Genomic DNA, 19,131 nt, shown 5'->3' with positions numbered 1-19,131 from the left:
TAAAGTTATTTGGGCTAACAGAATCAAGGGATATGGGGAGAAAGCAGGAACAAGGTACTGATTCTGGATGATCAGCCACGATCATATTGAATGGTGGTGCTGGCTCGAAGGGCCGAATAGCCTACTCCTGCACCTATTTTCTATGTTTATATGTTTCTATCCAAGGTTATCGTACACATACATGATGGACGTGGTCTTCAAAATGGGCCTTGGGGAGGGAATCAGGAACTGGATCCAACTGTTCTCCATTGATATCTGTAGTGCAGTCCAAATCAATTGATGGGAAATAGATAGCTTCCCCGTCAGGTCTGGAGCCCACTCTCCCCTGTCTTGTTTGTGTGCTGCGTGGAACCCATTGCTGAATCCATTAGGAAAGACAAGAGCTTCAGAGGAGTGACATTGTCAGGCAGTGGGAGCACTGAGATCGAAACAACCCCTTACATGGCCGATGTCGCCATCATTCCCTCGGATCCACAGTCGGTCTGCAAATTGATCAGCATCGGCAACCAGAGTCCTCAGTCAATCGCAGGAAAAGCGTGGCCATGCTCTTCAGCAACTGGCCCAGCCGATCTTCTGTCCCCTTCACCATCAGGTCTGACTTCCTAAAGGTGGTCGGAATCTGGTTCGGAGGGGCTGAGACATGCAACAAGAATTGACTGGAGCAAATGGCCACGGTCAAACAAAAATAGGTACTGTGGAAACAGCTTTCCCTCTCAATAATTGGAAAAAAATGTCATCTAGTGTGAGGTTCCTAGGGATGCTGTACTTGGCGCAGAAGGGGCCCGTCCCCTCTGCTCTGCCTTGGCGATCACCCAGGACATCTTAGAGTTCAGCCGGGGATAAACGATGGGCCAAGTCTATGGGCCACGATGCACAAATCGGAATACAACAGGGGCAAAGGCATGCCCAACTTCACCCTCACCCTGATGGACTTTGGCTGTGCGTAGAGCTAAAGCACGTGGGAAATAAGTGTCACTATGTGCTGAGGTTCTACCTGTCCTCAGTGTTGAAGGATAGGCATGGCACCGATGGCGCGCAATGTGCCAGTTAGCTACACATTGCCACACCACCTGTCCTTTGTGGAAAGATTCTTTGGGATTAGCAGCTTTGACCACAATTCCATTGGGTAGTGGCAGGCACTACAAGACAAGGACTCAATGGATCCTGTGGCCTGATTCCCTGAGCAGACTGCCCAGCTTGTCTGGCAAAATGCCTCATCACCAGAGCACACCAATAAGCACAAAGTCCTTGCTTGGCTGGTGTCGAGAGGAACCCTCAGTCAGATCCTTCCTGCACCACGGGAATTTTGTTGCCAACGCATGCTGCCCTTGGGACGGCTGCTGTGAAGAGACGGTTGCCCACCTCTTCGCAGAGTGTGGATTTGCTAACAGGGTCTGGAAAATGATGCAAGGGTCCTTGTCAAGGCTCATACTGAACAGCTGTGCAACAGAGGACTCTCTGATTTTAGGCTATTCCCGGGGACACATTCGGAGCAGGACATCAAGTGCTTCTGAAAGATCATCAACAGTGAAAGACACTCAGGTCTGCCCAAAACCTGTTGGCCTCCCAGCAAAATGAGATGTCCATCAGGGAATGGTGCCAACTAGCATATGTCAGACCGCAGGAGTACGTGCTGAGGGACGCAACAAAACTTGGTGCAGCCAACGGCAAGGCTCTGTGGGGCAGGACTCTAGTCTAGGGTCCTCCGCTGCAGAACATTGAGGCGCAGTGGGGACTTAACAAGGCAAAGGATATCATCCCAGAGTGCCACAAAGGAGGCAAGGATGCTTGGTTTAAGGATAGTAGTGAACACTACTGAATATCACGAATTAATGCATATGTGCTGAGAATATCAGAAGAATATCACAATCTTGTTTCATATATTTTTTAAATACGGAATAAAGTTTATTTTTGGAATTAAAACCAAATCTCCCCCAAAACAAAGACTGGAGGAGAAAGCGAAGCCCGTTCCATTTTCAGTAACTTGGTAAATCTTCATTACTGGCCAACAATTGTCCCAAAAATAAAAATATTTCATCTTTTCATAATCACTGCAACAGGTTTTCTATTATTGGTGGAAGTTACAAACATGTCAACTTTCCCAATTAATTGCCACCTGCAAACTAGCATTCTGCAAATCACGTACTGGGACTCCCACTTCCCACTGCACCTCAGAGCTCTGAAGTCTTTCAATATTCATGTAATGCCTTTCAGTTATTCTGTCAAAATAGGTTCAACCCGGTTATTCCCTCTTCTCCCCTCTCTCATTGGGCAAAAGATATAAAAGCTTGAAAGTACATACCACCAGATTTAGGAACAGCTTCTTCCCCACTATTGTTAGACTACTGGACAGTTCTCCCATAAACTAGGGTGTGGTCCCAATCTCCCTCATTGCAGCCCTTGCGCTTTGGTGACCTCTTGACTTCCAAACCCAGGGTCGTGGAGGTGAGACATTGGCAAACCATCATAGATCTGGTCCCAAACTCAAAGCTTTGGAACTTGTTAGAAGCAAAATTTCTAACTGTATTGAGAGCATGAACAATTATATCAAAATGGTTGACCTGGTTCGTCATTTATATTTTCCTTGCGGCTGTACCTAAATAAAAAATGTGAGCTAAAAATAGATTGATGGCAGCTGAATGTTTGAGATGTGTTGAAATGAGTAAGTCAAAAACATTGAAATTAAAAAGACGGTTTTGATGTCCAGAATCAAATATTGTTAGGGACTAATTAATTTTTGGTTAAGGTTAAAAAAAATCGTTACAGGCTAACATAATGGTGTGGCCGTCACTTTCTGAATAACTAGCAAGCGTATATCTCAGCCTTTATGCCATCTTGGTGAAAGCAGACATGATAGTGGCATTTAGACAGGCGCATGAACATGAAGGGTATGGAGGGTTATCACATACAGGCAGATAGATAAGGTTTGTACAATTTGACATCATAGTTGGCACAAGCATTGTGGTCTCATTGTTGCTGTCCCGTAGAGTTCTAAGCTGATCCAAGTAACAAGCATAAACTACCTCCCCCATTCAAGCTTGATTGAAAACAAATGGACAATCCACCCATTAAATTGATAGCAATGTTCCAAGTTGAACACCATCACTGTTAATAACAGGTGCTGCCATGAATTGTCAGTCACTCATACTTGTTGAGAGCATGCCCCATTGAACTATATGCAGATAAGGGACCAAGAGTTATTATACACCATATACATATATTTATGTATGGTGTATTAGAAGTAGGATGGGCCTCCGTTACAAGAAAGCCCTGAGTCAAATATTATTTTGCAGGAAGCAAAATATTCATGTGGAAAGAGTAATGCTTCATGTCCATAATCTTTCATTAGAACTGATTAAAGGTAATTGATCTGAAACATCAACCCCGTTTCTCTCTCCGTGGATGTTGTCTGACCTCCTGAAAACGTCTGACTTTTGGATTTTTATTTTGGATTTCCAGTGTTTGCAGATTTTTATTTACTTTTTTTATGAGCAATCTGTGGCTTTTGAGATGGCTAAACCATCTTATGTGAGATGTCCAAATGGGAAGGAGCTTAAATTTTGTCTGCTGTTTATGTGGCTCCCTCGTGTTCTTATCAAAAAGACCCAGGTGGCTCAGTAACATCTTGGATACTCCTCTCCTCTGTGCGATGCTCACAGGTCAGTGAGGATGCTTTGACGTTTCCAGGATGACCTGCAGAATTGTTTGTTGCCACAATGGGGCTCACAGAAAGGTCATTTCAGGAATTTGATATTACCATGCAGGTGATGCAGCCTGCCCTACGGAGCCTGGTAGATGTGATCATACTTTCTAGGCTCGGGGTGTTGCTCCAAAAAAACACCCATGATAGTTCACCTATCTTGCCAATCAATTTACAGATATTTGCATATGCAGGGCTACTTTAATTGTTCTTGTAGCCTGAAGTATCTACTCCATAACTGAGAATCTATGGTCCAATTCTGATGCAAACACATAACTGTGCAAATTACCCTGAGCCCAAATCAACTACTTCATGCCTCCACTGACAATGTTCATAACCTGGAAGGGAAAAATAGAGCAGACGCGGAAGCACATGATCCTTAAAATAATAACTGATAACTGATAACATTAGGTAACTGTTGTCGCTTGAACGATGACTTCAGAACTTGAGACATTCTCCCTCTGTACCTGTGCGTATGCCAAGTTCATTGATTTTCGGCAACATGCACGACGCCAAGTCAGTTGAAAGTAACACAAAACGGTCAGCAATTCAGCCAAATTAAACCAAGGAAATCAAATTGACGGAATACCTATTGATCAAGCTTTGGGATCTGATCCAATACTGGGGAGAGTGTTGCAAGTTCTCTATTATCATTGATCTAGAAGTTGAGTGTTTCTAGCTCCATGAGCACTTTAAGAACAATATCTACCTTTATATTCTATCCGTTAGAAGCTCTTCACAGAAATCATTTTTCAAAACAAAAATTGACAATGTACGATAGCAAGAATATTAATTGATGATGATGAATATTGGTTGATGAAGTAGGCTTCAGAGTCAAGAATGTTTAATTGCCAAATGTACTGGGAATAGAACAATGAGATTCTTACTTGATGCAGCTTAACAGATCTGTAAATAAAACACATAAATACATAAAAATCAATAATAAATCAATAACCGTAACACTAGGTGACCAAATAGTGCAAACCCGAAGTTCATAGTGCAACCAAACGCAAAATCCAATGAAGATAATAGTTGCTGAGGTTAGTCTTCTGGGTAGGGTTTTGCTTGGTAGTTTAAAAGCAGTTCTTGAACTTGGTGGCCAGAGTTTTCAGGCTCTTTTACCTTTTTCCTGAAGGAGATGGGAAAAAAAAGGGATGGAGTTTCAAGGAGAGAACTGGGAACCAAAGGCATTGTCAGAGTGACTGAACTCAGGCTTCATCGAAATTTTTTTTTTTTAAAAGAGCTGAAGGTTTGCAGATGGTTGCAAAACTAGAAAGGACGGTATTATTGAGAAGAGAAAAAACAAGAAAAGAATGAAGACTCAAAGAACTGTAGATAGACACAAAAAGCTGGAGTAACTCAGCGGAACAGGCAGCATCTCTGGAGAGAAGGAATGGGTGTTGTTTCGGGTTGAGACCCTTCTTCAGTAGATGTTGGTTTACCAAAAAAAAAGTACTGGAGTTACTCAGCATGTCAGGCAGCATGTCTGGAAGACATGGATAGCGACGTTTCAGGTTAAGATTGAAAACCCACACTTTCCAGGATTAGCATGAGGTTTTCTTGCAGAGACACACACAATTCACAAAAACAAACAAAATCCCAACTCCACAGATATTCTTTATTTTGAGTGAGGGAGGTGAAAGGTCCAGCCAGAGGAAGGGACACACAAATATCTAAATCTTACAGCAATGTAGCAAATTCTTGTTGCACTGTAACAAAAAGAACAGAAATACAACAAGACAGGATGGATATGAAGAGCAAACAGGAAAAACAAGGTGTCAAAAAGGAACACCCAAGGACACTCAAATTATGAACATTCCCGTATTTTTCAAGGGAGGATCATGTTGAGCCAACATTTTTTCAAAGCTTCTCATTTGGTCTAATTGAAATAGGGTACAAAGGCATGCACTTGTGCATTATACACCTAATTGCTGATGAAATATCTAGCGAGAGATGGAATATTTCATAGTAGTCTGGAGTATTTCAATCTGCGCATTTCACAGTAGCCTCGTATTTGATCCCACATTTGATCAACGATAAACACTAGAGGTAAGAAACACATTTTATTAATAACTTGTTGCAGGCAAGAAACTTTCTCAAGCAATAAGAATTCAATAATCATGTCAATCTATTCACACCCTGACCTAAAACCTCGCCAGTATGATCACCAGAGAAACTGGTTTGGCAGCATAATTTCAAGGGAGAGACATTTACATTTCGATCTCAAGTGCTCAATAAGTGCAAGCTTACTGACTGTCAGTTGCACGAAGGTAGACAAAAATGGTAGAGAAACTCAGCGAATTGAGGCAGCATCTATAGAGCGAAGGAATAGTGGCGGCGGCCTCTGCAGACCGTTTGTTTTTTTGTTATCTTTGTCCCGTTTTAATGTGGTTTTAAAAGTGTTTTTGGTGTGTGTGTGTGTGTGTGTGTGTGTGTGTGTGTGTGTGTGTGTGTGTGTGTGTGTGTGTGTGTGTGTGTGTGTGTGTGTGTGTGTGTGTGTGTGTGTGTGTGTGTGTGTGTGTGCGCGTGCGCGTGTGCGTGTGTGTGTGTGTGTAACTTTTAAAATCTTTCCCCTGCACGGACAACCCGACCTTTTCCCTGTCGGGTCTCCGTTGTCGTTGGGGCTGCAACGTGGAGCGGCCTCCAGCAGGAACGTCCTGGGGCTCCAGTCACGGAGCTGCGGACTTACTCACCATCATGGAGCTGGCCGAGTTCGGAGCGGTTGGAGCTGTGGTGGCGCGCTGCTGTGACCCGACCCCCGGAGATTCGGAGGCTTACCGCAGGTCTGGCAGACAGTAATATCGGGAGACCGCTTTTCGAGGCTTCTGCAACGGCGACTTCTCCCGCCCGAGTAGCGGGGTCGAGGATGACCTGGAGCGGGGCCTTACATCACCGCCCGGCGTGGCTTCAACGGCTGCGGGACTTTGCTAGCGCCCGCCGGGGGCTCCAACAACAAGACCCGGAGCGTGGCCTTGCATCGCCCGGCGCGGCGTTAATGGCCGCGGGACAATTGCCATCGCCCGCCGGGGGCTTTGACTCTGACATCGGGAGGGGAATGGGGAGTGCAGGGGAGCGATAAGTTTTTTTGCCTTCCATCACAGCGAGGAGGAGATGCGCTGTGATGGATGTCTGTGTAAATTGTGTTGTGTCTTGGGTCTTTTGTTTTCATGTGTGTATGACTGCAGAAACAACATTTCATTTGAGCCTCTATGAGGTTCAAGTGACAAATAAATTGTATTGTGTATTGTGTATTGTGTGAATAGGTGACTTTTTGGGTCAAGACCCTTTTTCAAACTTCTTCTTCAGTTGCACTAACATCTGCACATTCAGATCCATTGAATAAATGGAGAGATCATGTTCAGGCAGGTACATCTTGCAGCTGATACTCACACACACACACATCAGTGCTGGCGACAAAGGATACCAAATTTCTCCCCTCACCATGATAAAAGACAGCAAAAAAAAGCAGTTTGCCATTTGTCAGAGTTTATTCACTGACCAAAATTTATCCCACAACCAACAAAACAACCAGATATTTCAGTTTGTAACATGCTGCTGTTTGTGCAAATTGACAGCCACATTTCTTGCATTACTGCAGCGACTAGATTTCCAATGTTGTGAAATCTCCAACACAATTACATTTTCTTTGTCAGAAAACTTTAAACAGGTTTGGGTTTTTCATTGTCACATGTACCGAGGAACATTGAAAAGCTTTGTGTAGGAAAGAACTGCAGATGCGGGTTTATACTGAAGATAGACACAAAATGCTGGAGTAACTCAACGGGATAGGCAGCATCTCTGGATAGAAGGAATGGGTGATTTTTTCAGTTAAGACCCATCTTCAAACTGAGAGTCAGAGGAGAGGAAGACACAGAGATAAGATGTGACTGCCTAACAATGATCTATTCTACATTTTCAATGATCTTCATCCCCTTTGATGTCTTGTTTTCAGTGCATCAAAATGCACAAGCAAGAATGATGCATGGGAGGTACTAAATGAAATAAATGCTTTTGTAAAATCAAGCAAGGTCCAATGACACAGGCAGTGCCATCCTGGTTTTGCGCTCCTACATACGACAAGCTGTTTTAAACACCTTCATGTGCGATCATAAGGTCATGTGATATGAGCAGAATTAGACCTTTCTGCCCATCACGTCTGCTCCATCATTCAATCATGACTGATCTATCTTCCCCTCCTAACCCCATTCTCCTGTCTTTTCCCCATAACCCCTAACACCCATATTAATCAAGAATCTATCTATCTCTGCCTTAAAAATATTCACTGACTTGGCCTCCTCAGCCTTCTATGGCAAAGAATTCCACAGATGCACCACCCTTTGACTAAAGAAATTCCTCCTCATCTCCTTCCTAAAGGAATGTCCTTTAATTCTGATGCTATGACCTCTAGTCCTAGACTCTCCCACTAGTGGAAACATCCTCTCCACATCCACTCTATCCAAGCCTTTCGCTATTCGGTAAGTTTCAATGAAGTCTCCCTTCATCCTTCTAAACTCCAGCGAGTACAGGCTCAGTCCCTTCAAACGCTCATCATATGTTAACCTACTCATTCCTGGGATCATTCTTATAAACCTCCTCTGGACAGTCTCCAGAGCCAGCACATCCTTCTTCAGATATGGTGCCCAAAATTGCTCACGGTAGTCCAAATGCGGCCTGCCCAGAACCTTATTGAGCCTCAGAATTACATCCCTGTTTTTGTATTATACCCCTCTTGAAATAAATACTAGCTTGTGTTTGCCTTCCTTGCTACCGATTTGACTTGCAAATTAACGTTTTTGGTAATCCTGCATCAGCACTCCCAAGTCCCTTTGCATCCGATTTCTGGATTCTCTCCTCATATAGAAAATAGTCTACACCTTTATTCCTACTACCAAAATGCATGACACTATATTCCATCTGCCACTTCTCTGCCCACTCTCCCCACCTGTCCAAGTCCTTCTGCAGAGTCCCTGCTTTCTCTACAATACCTGCCCCTCCATCTATTTTCGTATCATCTGCAACCTTGGCCACGAAGCCTTCAATTCCCTCATCCAAATCATATACAATGTGAAGAGTAACGGCCCCAGCACCGACCCCTGCAGAACTCTGCTAGTCACTGGAAGCCATCCGGAAAAGGCCCCTTTTATTGCCAATCTTTGCCTTCTGCCATTCGGCCAACCTGCTGACAATCCTATTATCTGCCCTTTGATACCGTGGGCTTGCTGCTGCTCTGGGTCTTCAGATATCTCTGGGTCTGAGATAACAGATCATGCATTCTGCACAGCCGTCTGAATACCATGAATTCTCAATTTAAAACACCAATTATACACATGATATTATACACGCATTTGGATTTATGCTCTCTCTGGCTTCAAATACAATAATTCACTGCCAAAATGAAATAGATCTATCGCAGAAGCTGGTGTGGCAGTTTTGGATGGCTTGACCCCACTGTAAGGAAAGAGTTAAGTAACGTCTGCTTTCGTAGCATTGAGCTTGGAAAGAACACTTACCTGCACACTGAACAAATAACATTATCTTCGATGAACTGTGCACAATATTCCCTAAACTAGAGGAACTCAGGGAATGTGACCATGGTAAACATTTGAGGAAAAATAATTCTATGTGTCAAGAAACAGCAATAAAAGTTTCCAAAGGTGATGGTAAGACTGGAGGAAAGACTAGGTGCTGAGAGCTCTCTTATATCTGCATTAAGGAGCCAATTAAACACACCTGAGCAATTACAAACACATGTGAAGCCAAACATTATGGTGCCCTGAAATGGGGGGGGGGGGGGGGGGGGGGACTATGTATAAACACAGCTGTAATTTCTACATGGTGAAACCAAAATGTATAAAAATGGTCTTTAATTAAATCTGACAATGTGCACTTGTGATTTATCTATTACAAATATCAAATTGTGGAGTACAGAGGCAAATAAATAAATCATGGCTCTTTGTCCCAAACATTATGAAGGGCACTGTAAGTGCATTAATTTACAATGGACAAATCGTGCAAATCCGAATAAAATATTTCTGCAAGTTAACATCTACTTACGGAAAATGTAATCATGCAAAAATACTTCGGTATCCAACCGGATCTTCTATAATCCTTAAAATACTTAATGTTTTGTTCAAATGTATCAATTCTTCAGTCACAAAATAATTGCGGCCTACTTGAAAAATAGGCCACATTTCAGAATTTTCTCCCTGAACACCCTAGTCTCTCTTACCAATTCATTCAAATTTTTGATATAGCCTTTTTTCAACACAACAAACATAATCTGCATTCTCTCAGAATCCATTTATGACATGATTACACCTGCCCAAGCTCTTTGTGGGTATTTATTTTCTGTTAAATACGCATCAGATATTTCTACTGCTTTATCATCTATTTGTTCCTTGCTATTAAGTTTAAATCAATGCAGATTGTTTTCAAAGTCTAAATTCCATGATTTACTGAAGACCAGTTCATAAAAGTTCCAGCAAAAAGACTGCTGGAGGAACTCTGCACGTCTAGACAGATGGTGTTTCGGGTCAGAGCCCTCTTTTTTTGATTTTCACTCAATTATGAATCCAGGAGTAATAAGTGAAGGTTAACCAGACACAGAAACCTCCAAACCCATAATGGTTAATAAATGATATGCCTGTGGGATTTATACTAATTTAAGCAGACAACTTCATAAATAGACAAATCAAGACAAAAAAAAGATCAAAATAAACAAATAGACAAAATAGTAAAATCCAGATTATCAGAAAAAGTCTCATCAGGATACAGAACCACTTCATCCTGGCAGGGGAAACAAACTGCAATAAAATATTATTTTCCTTATTCAAGGCATTTTTGCTTTGATTCCAAGACAATAAAAACAAACAAAATCCACTAAAAAAAAAATCAAACCTGGTTCTCAAAATGACATGCCAAATCACCAACCACCCTAATCACATTTGTACATTAGTGCATATTTTGCAGCATATCTAACCAAGCAACAATTCCTCAGGTGCCAACAGAGTTAAATGGCCTTAAACCTTGCTGCCAAGAAGCACATTCCATTAAAAAAACATAGCAGTTATTTATAAGACTACAACAAAGCGACTCTAGCAAAGGCAAGAATAAAAGATTGATGATTGAAGTTCCAGTCTGGTTAAAAAATAGCGGCTGGATATACTTTGCACTACACTGTCAAGTATGAAACTGAATTTTGGACCTCCCCCATCAGCCAGGTGTCTGATTTAAACAGAAACCGGTTTAATTCCAGGTTGCATCAGAGGTTGGTTGATTTAACTACCCTCAGAAATGCCTAAAAACAAAATCACTGAACGGCACCAAGCCACTACAAGGCATATCAAGAAGCTGGTCACGATCATTTCAGATTAATAAAATGAGATATAAACATTTTAAAATGTTGACTTTGAATGAACAAAGAAGGTGACTGTATAAGGTTTAAGGGGATATATTTGATAGTTAATATACACACCTGAATTAAAGACAGAATACATAAAATACATGGAAGCATGTCATTCAATCCAAGGTCTATGCTGGTGTATAAACTGCCCAAGAGCCATCTTCCATCCCAACATCACCTCTACCTTTATGTATCCTTATCTATTTCTATATCTCCCTGTATATTTATTAACTTTCTCCTAAAAACGCAATTCACAACAGCATCACATTTCACATTTTCATCATTCTCTAGGTTATGATCTTTCCCCTGGATTTATTTGAGTTTATTTTAAGTTAATGTTCTGGGAGTTTCCCTCCCTTGCTCAAACTTTCTGCTTGAGCAGTGCAGGTCAGTGTTCCCTTGTTGCAAGTGACTTGCCAAGCTTGCAAAAGAAACCTATTATGAGACGATCAGTTCTGGGAACTCATTTAATGTATTATAATATGTAAAATAAATTAGCAATCTTTACCTAATATAATCCTACTTTTAAAGAGTGTCATTCAAATTCAAATATTAATGACTGTGATTGACTAGATTAAAAATATATTTTACAGCTCCTGACTAGAATATCTGTTGGAGTACTGCCTCCAAATGTATTTTAAAATCCCAGCCAATCCAGTGTTGCACTGAATATCACAATATGATCTAGTGAAACATTGTTTGCAGTACCAAGTCCTAACCATATTACTATGTGTCACCCCATCATCCCCCAATCCAAGTATGCAAGAAAGCAAATTAAAGAACATTCTCTCTCCAAACCAGTTCAAGAAAAATACTTCCTCCAAGGATCACACAAATGCTAAGAGCCTCCTTCATACAATGTAATAGACAGTACCAGGATCAGAATGCCAAGGTCATAGTGAACTATTTCAGTAGAACCACTTTGAAACTAGAATCTGCAATCATGTGTGAAACACACCAATAAACTGCTTTAGTTACAGGAGTCTACAGCCAAACCAATGAGGCTTTCACTCCAATGTAAGCTGCAGAACAAAAGCCGATGAAGAAAAGTTAAACCCAGATCGTTGTTTAATCTCCACGACTACCTTTCACTGAAGAACCAAGATAGAATAACAACAGCATCTATCAACAATTCTGCAGCTCCTCTCTCAAATTACTTCTTCATTTAAAACCTGAACTTAATGTTCAACTGATGGTGAAGGAGGCAGAAAAACAAAGCTATGTGTGAACAAATCCAGACGTATTCTCATTCAGAGCAGCGAATATTTGATCATGTTTAGTGGAAAACCTTTGGCAACTGGCTAATTTTAGTGTCTTCATCACCCTATTAGAAAATGCAGCAGGACACAGCCACAAGACAGGTTTGGCTGAATAATCCATCACTAGACAGTGACACGCAGTCACCAAATCATTGGTGGAAGCCAAAGATTTAACGTCACGTTTATAGATTATTTCCAAAGTTATGGCACAACAAAAGACAAAGCAACTTGCTTGTGTTGTACTCAGTCTTCTGGGACTGCCACTATGGATATGCATGCCTAAAATGGTGAACAAATCTATTAAAAAAACAATGAAAACCAAGCAGGAACTGTGTGTGCAATCTTTAATTTCCTTAACAGCCTTTATTTATTAGCTTATACATTTTTTTAAATGACAATGCTAAAGATTTGCGGAGTAGGCTTTGCTGGTGAAAGGTCTATCTACGCAGAAAATCTCCAGTTCATCTTTGTAACTGCTTTAACATACAACTAAGTAACTGTACTGGTACAGATCATCATCTGAAAATATAGAAAGTGTGAGAATCTTCAACAACCATGATAAGATTTAAGCAGATATTTCCAAGACAAAAGATTGCTGCAGCATTGTGTACTTGCTCTGCCACATAGAAAGTGTATGGGAAGCCATCAACTCCTTGTTGCCTTGATTTACTGTATATCCACCAACCTGATTGCCACGGCGTAAACTGTTGAAGCTATCAGGTTGATAAATGAAGGACTACCTTTAGATAAACAATTAAAGTGACTTGCAAATGCTGGGAAATTCATGGCAGAGTTGAATAAGGCAATGGCAGTGAATGGAGAAAACTGAGTTAATATCTACATGGAAATTAAAGATAGCAGGTTATCTGAAATTGTGGAATTAAGCATCAGATCTTGAAGGCTGTAATGTGTCCATGTGGAGGATGCAGTGCTATTTCTCAATCTTACTCAGGACTTCATTGGAACAGGGGATGATGCACCAAGAGAGATCAGGATGGGTGGGCAAAACGATTAATTAAATTGACAGGTATCTGGAAGCTCAAGGACTATTCCTGCAGAAAAAGGTACAAAGCAGTCACCCAATCACCATTTGTTTGTTTTTCAATGCACAGGAGACCAGCAAACAAAATGCACTAGATTGAACAAATTGCTGCCACACTGGAAAAAAACTGTTTGAGAAAAAGATGTGTCTGTTGGTAGAATCTTGATGAAAACAATGGAAATTGCAAAGTATAATTTGTTAAACATGGAGGCTTGTGGGGTGGATGTTTGAAACTCCATAATTGCTCTATCGGGAAGTGGGTAAGAGCAGAGGTGTGAGAAATAGATGAGACCCCTTTCAGGGCTCTGTCAAGCTAGACTCAAAAAGCTGGAGTAACTCAGCGGGTCAGACAGCATCTCTGGAGAAAAGGAATATGTGACGTTTTGGGTCAAAACCCTTCTTCAGACTCTGAAGAAAGGTCTCTACCCGAAACATCATATTCCTTTTCACCAGAGATGCTGTCTAACCACTGAGTTACTCCAGCTTTTTGTATCTACCTTCAGTTTAAACCACCATCTGCAGTTCCTTCCTACACATGACAGAGGAAAATATATCTGAGCTGTCTTCGTGGAAAGAAGATTCATCAAAAGTGACAAGGAACATGAGAATGGAATTATGTGCTTACATAAGGTAGAGTGAATGAAAGTATAGTTGAAAAAGCTGTGGATAGATGTGGACTTTAAGTGAGAATTTGGTGCTAACTTACCCCTTGAGATGGAGGCAGAGAGATCAAGAAATGGAAGTCAGACAGACCATGTAATGGTGAGACCAAGGTGACAATAAACTATTCACACTTATTCCCCAAAGAATGGTTTTTATTTTAAATGTGCATATATTATTGTGCAAAAATTACAGAACATTATGCTCAAGCATGATCTACTTTTCTTCTTCATGGGCTTGATTAGTTTCTCCATTAATATAAGAATGAAATGTCACAAGCATCCTTTTATATATTTCTGTAGCAGTAGCAACATGATGCTGGAAGTTTCGAAACATTCCTTCATTCCCCATCCTTCTGAGGTGTAGTTATACTGAATTATGCAAAGTGCAAGTCAAAGTGAGTCTGTTGGTTTTCAACAGGTGGAGATATTAAGGGAAGTGCATGTAAAATATTATTTTCCATAATGGTTTTATGGAATGTACCAGAGGAGTTACAAAACCAAACAAGGAATTTGGGCATGCAGGCAGTTTGTGCCTTTTCAGTTTTGAATAAAATTTAATTGCGAGGCCTTTTACAGAAGGTAGGATTTGATCATCAAATCATTCAAAGTACATTGATAACTGCTCTATATTTCTGTATGACTTTGGAATAAATATGTATCAATTACCATATACTTATTATTGTTCACATCCACTTCAACCTGCAGGATAATTCAACCACCATGACCGTAGTGATGAACACATGGCTTTTACAAAGGGGAAGTCAAGAGAAAGGCACTTGACAAAAGCATCCATTCAGTGGCACACAATTCCACCTTCTTTTCTCTCCCAGTCGCCACCTGGAATAACACAATTGAATTTTGCATTCCAGAACATCTCAGAATGCAAATACTAAGAATTGACACATTACAGAATGAATAGTAGAACCTTGGGGAATATTGAAGATGAGAGGAACCATGGAGTACAAGTCGAAGGATCCTCAAAGGTAACAGCACTGCAGATAAAGTGGTGAAGGCAAAGTAAGGAACAAGGTGCTACAAGAAAGAGAATGCAGATGCTCAAGTCTGTAGCAAAACCAAAGGAAGCTGCCAGATGAACTCTACATGTCAGGGAGCATCAATAGAGGAAAATGGGTAGTCAACATTTTGGGCTGAGACACTTCATCCAAATGGCTCCATACGCTAGTTACCTCTTGCAATCTGGCAATTCTTCATGGAATTGCACTTGATTGAGGGACAAATACATTAATCAGTGCTTTACTTGTTGACATTAAAAGTTCCGGCACACACAATAAATAAATAAAATGCATTCAGAAAGTATTCAGACCCCTTCACTTTTTCCACATTTTGTTACGTTACAGCCTTGTTTTAAAATGGATTAAATTCTTTTTTTTTTAATCATCAATCTACACACAATACCCCAGAATGAAGAAACAAAAACAGATGTTGAGAGATTTTTGCAAAGTAATTAAAAATAAATAACTGAAATATCACATTTACATGAGTGTTCAGACCCTTTGTCATGACACTCAAAATTGAGCTTAGGTTCATCCTGTTTCAATTGATTACCCTTGAGATGTTTCTACAACATGTTTGGAGTCCACCAGTGGTAAATTAAATTGATTGTACATGATTTGGAAAGGCACACACCTGTATAAATAAGGTCCCACGGTTGACAGCGCATGTCAAAGCACAAACCAAGCCACGAAGACAAAGGAATTGTCCGTAGATCTCCGAGACAGGATTGTGTCAAGACACAGATCTGGGTAAGGATATAAAACAATGTCTGCAGCATTGCAGATCCCGAAGAGGACAGTGGCCTCCATCATTCTTAAATGGAAGAACTTTGGAACCACCAGGACCCTTCATAGAGCTGGCCGCCCGGCCAAACTGAGCAATCGGGGTAGAAGGGCCTTGGTCAGGGAGTTGACCAAGAACCCGATGGTCACTCTGACAGAGCTCCAGAGTTCCTCTGTGGAGATGGAAGAACCCTTCGGAAGGACAACTATATCTGCATCACTCCACCAATCGGGCATTTATGGTAGAGTGGCCGGACGGAAACCACTCCTCAGTAAAAGGCACATGACAGCATGCTTGGAGTTTGCCAAAAGGGTTGTTTTCTCTGGTGCTCTGGTCTGATGAAACCAAGATTGAACTCCTTGGCCTGAATGCCAAGCATCATGTCTGAAGGAAACCAGGCACTGCTCATCACTTGGCCAATACCATACCTATGGTGAAGCATGGTGGTGGCAGCATCATGCTGTGGGGATGTTTTTCAGCGGCAGGAACTGGGAGACTAGTCAGGATCGAGGGAAAGATGAACAAAGCAAAGTACAGAGAGATCCTTAATGAAAACCTACTCCAGAGCATTCTGGACCTCAGACTGGGGTGGAGGTTCACCTTCCAACAGGACGACGACCCTAAGCACACAGCCAAGACAACGCAGGAGTGGCTTTGTGACAAGTCTGTGAAGGTCCTTGAGTGATCCAGCCAGAGCCCGGACTTGAACACGATCAAACATCTCTGGAGGGACCTGAAAATAGCTGTGCATCGACACTCCCCATCCAACCTGACAGAGCTTGAGAATATCTGCAGAGAAGAATGGGAGAAATTACCCAAATACAGGTGTGCCAAGCTGATTGCGTCATGCCCAAGAAGACTTGAGGCTGTAATCGCTGCCAAAGGTGCCTCAACAAAGTACTGAGTAAAGGGTCTGAATACTTATGTAAATGTGATATTTCAGTTATTTCTTTTTATTTACTTTGCAAACTTTTCCAAACACCTGTTTTCACTTTTTTATTATGAGGTATTGTGTGATGATAAAAAAAAAAAGAATTTAATCCATTTTAGAATAAGGCTGTAACGTAACAAAATGTGGAAAAAGTGAAGGGGTCTGAATACTTCCTGAATGGACTGTACGTATCAGATGGCCAGAAAACAAAATAATGACATATCTTTTTGGAGGTGCCATTATACCATACTGACGTGCTCCATCACAAAAAAAGCACTGACTTTAATATAAAATAGCTGTGATATTAAAAGTGAAGGAAGGAATTGGAGATGCTGGTTTACACCGAAGATTGACACAAAATGCTGGAGTAACTCATCCGACAGAGAGCCTTTTTGGATAGAAGGAATGGGTGACGTATTGGGTTGAGACCCTTCTAATTTCCCTTGAGTAGTCAGGAGTCGCCTGTTGATTCTCTAAGGTCAAGAAAATGAACTGCTTAAAACAAGGAATGGCTAAAAAATATTTTAAAATTGCTTGGTGGGATTTGGACAGAAGCAAGCTGCAACTAAATTGGTTGGGCAATTCTGACAATGCAAGTGTAACAGAAAGATTACTTCAATTGCCTGAAGATAACAAGAAGCAAAGTGTGAATTGGTTTTCAGACAGGTGACATGCAGTGAACATATATACAGTGTTTTTTAATGTATGGTGTGATCTTTTCACAGCATTGGAAGTAATTTATGGTCCGTCATTGAAGATTTAAAAATAAATATTCATTCGGATGGAGCTGAATAACTTGAACAACATTTTCATCAGTCTAAAGGGTCTCAATCCGAAACATCACCCATTCCTTCTATCCAGATGCTGCCTGTCCCGCTGACTTACTCCAGCATTTTGTGTCTATCTTTGGTTTAAACCAGCTTCTGCAGTTCCTTCCTACACATTTTCATTCTAAGCTTTTATTAAACTAATCAGTTGTATTCATAATCAGTTATTTTCCATATGCTTCATTTTAAATCAACGATTTATCTCTAAATGTTAGATCAAATTTGGACAATAGCTTTATTTCAAAACTCCCATCCTCATTTGCCAACACTTCTAATGCCCCACCACTTTGTACCCAATTCACCAACATCCTTCACATGTTCAATCTTCTTAATATCTCCAAATCCTGCAATCCTGAACTCATGATTTTAACTAATCCATCATTGGCACCTCTTCCTCAAGCTGGCATCCTTGACCAAGATCCGACACGGTGGCGCCGCTGTTGAATTGCTGCCTTACAGCAACAGAGGGCCGGGTTTGATCCTGACTACGGGTGCTGTCATACGGAGTTTGTACGTCTCCCCGTGACCTGCATGGGTTTTCTCCAAGATCATCAGTTTCCTCCCACACTCCAAAGATGAGCAGGTTTGTAGGTTAATTGGCTTGGTATAAATGTAAATTGTCCCCAATGTGTGCATAGGATATTGTTAAAGTGTGGGGATCGCCGGTCGGTGTGGACTCAGTGGGCCGAAGGTCGTTTCCGCGCTGAATCTCTAACCTAACCCCAACTGTTGCCCCACGTATGAAATTTTATACAATTAATCATCTGTGAAGCAGTATATTACTGTGTAAACAGACTACAAATTTGATTTGATTACACTGAATATCTGACTATATTCAGCAAGCAAGTTTGACAGAAGATTTTTTTTTTTAAACCATTCATGGATTTCTTAGCCATTCTGCTCCATAATTTAACTCTGTGTTAGGCTTTCAGCTTCTTTGCATTCAAATGTATGCCCATCTGAATATTTAATTGGGTATAAACCCATTTAACTTCAGCATCAACCCACTCCCTACATCAGATAGCAGTGGTACAACATTAGCTCTCTTTTCCTAGAAAGGTCATCCTGCACTATCCAACTACTCCTTATAATGTCCCTCGTCTGCAGTTGCGTCTAAGAAACTGTTCTTTACAGTTTAAGACCATCACATTGTTTTACTGAATTGCAGTATCCAGAATTTGGCACATCAGTCCAGCTAACATCTCATTGATGAGATATACCGTTCAAGCATGATTTGAACTATATTCTATTTCTTCCTTTAATTTTCCCTTTCTCCCTTTAAAACCCAAGTAATGCACATACTTACTTTCCTCTGCTGCTGTGTATATTGTGCCTGGTAGTTTGGGGTGTGCCTCTGCAGTTTTAGCGGCAATCACAATATTGGCACCATCTTTAGCTGCCTTCAAGGCAATTGCTTTACCAATGCCACGACTGGCACCGGTAATGAAAAGTGTGCGACCTGCAAGTTTCCTAGTGGGAGATAAAAGAAGAAACTCATTGGAAATTGCTTG

The 19,131-nt window shown here is 41.1% G+C and overlaps 1 protein-coding gene across 1 annotated transcript in view; it reads right to left on the bottom strand.

The window, feature by feature from the left end:
* hsdl2 (hydroxysteroid dehydrogenase like 2) overlaps nt 1-19,131 on the bottom strand; it is a 145,921-nt gene that overhangs the window by 105,478 nt on the left and 21,312 nt on the right. Inside the window, exon 2 of the mRNA XM_033018182.1 lies at nt 18,927-19,090. Within this exon, the coding sequence (XP_032874073.1) occupies nt 18,927-19,090 (164 nt within the window). The remainder of the gene's footprint in view (nt 1-18,926; nt 19,091-19,131) is intronic.

Source organism: Amblyraja radiata, chromosome 3 (genome assembly GCF_010909765.2).
Source record: "Amblyraja radiata isolate CabotCenter1 chromosome 3, sAmbRad1.1.pri, whole genome shotgun sequence".
Lineage (NCBI taxonomy): Eukaryota > Metazoa > Chordata > Chondrichthyes > Rajiformes > Rajidae > Amblyraja > Amblyraja radiata.
The sequence above is the reverse complement of the archived record's forward strand: the minus strand, read 5'-3'. Positions and strand labels throughout refer to the sequence as shown.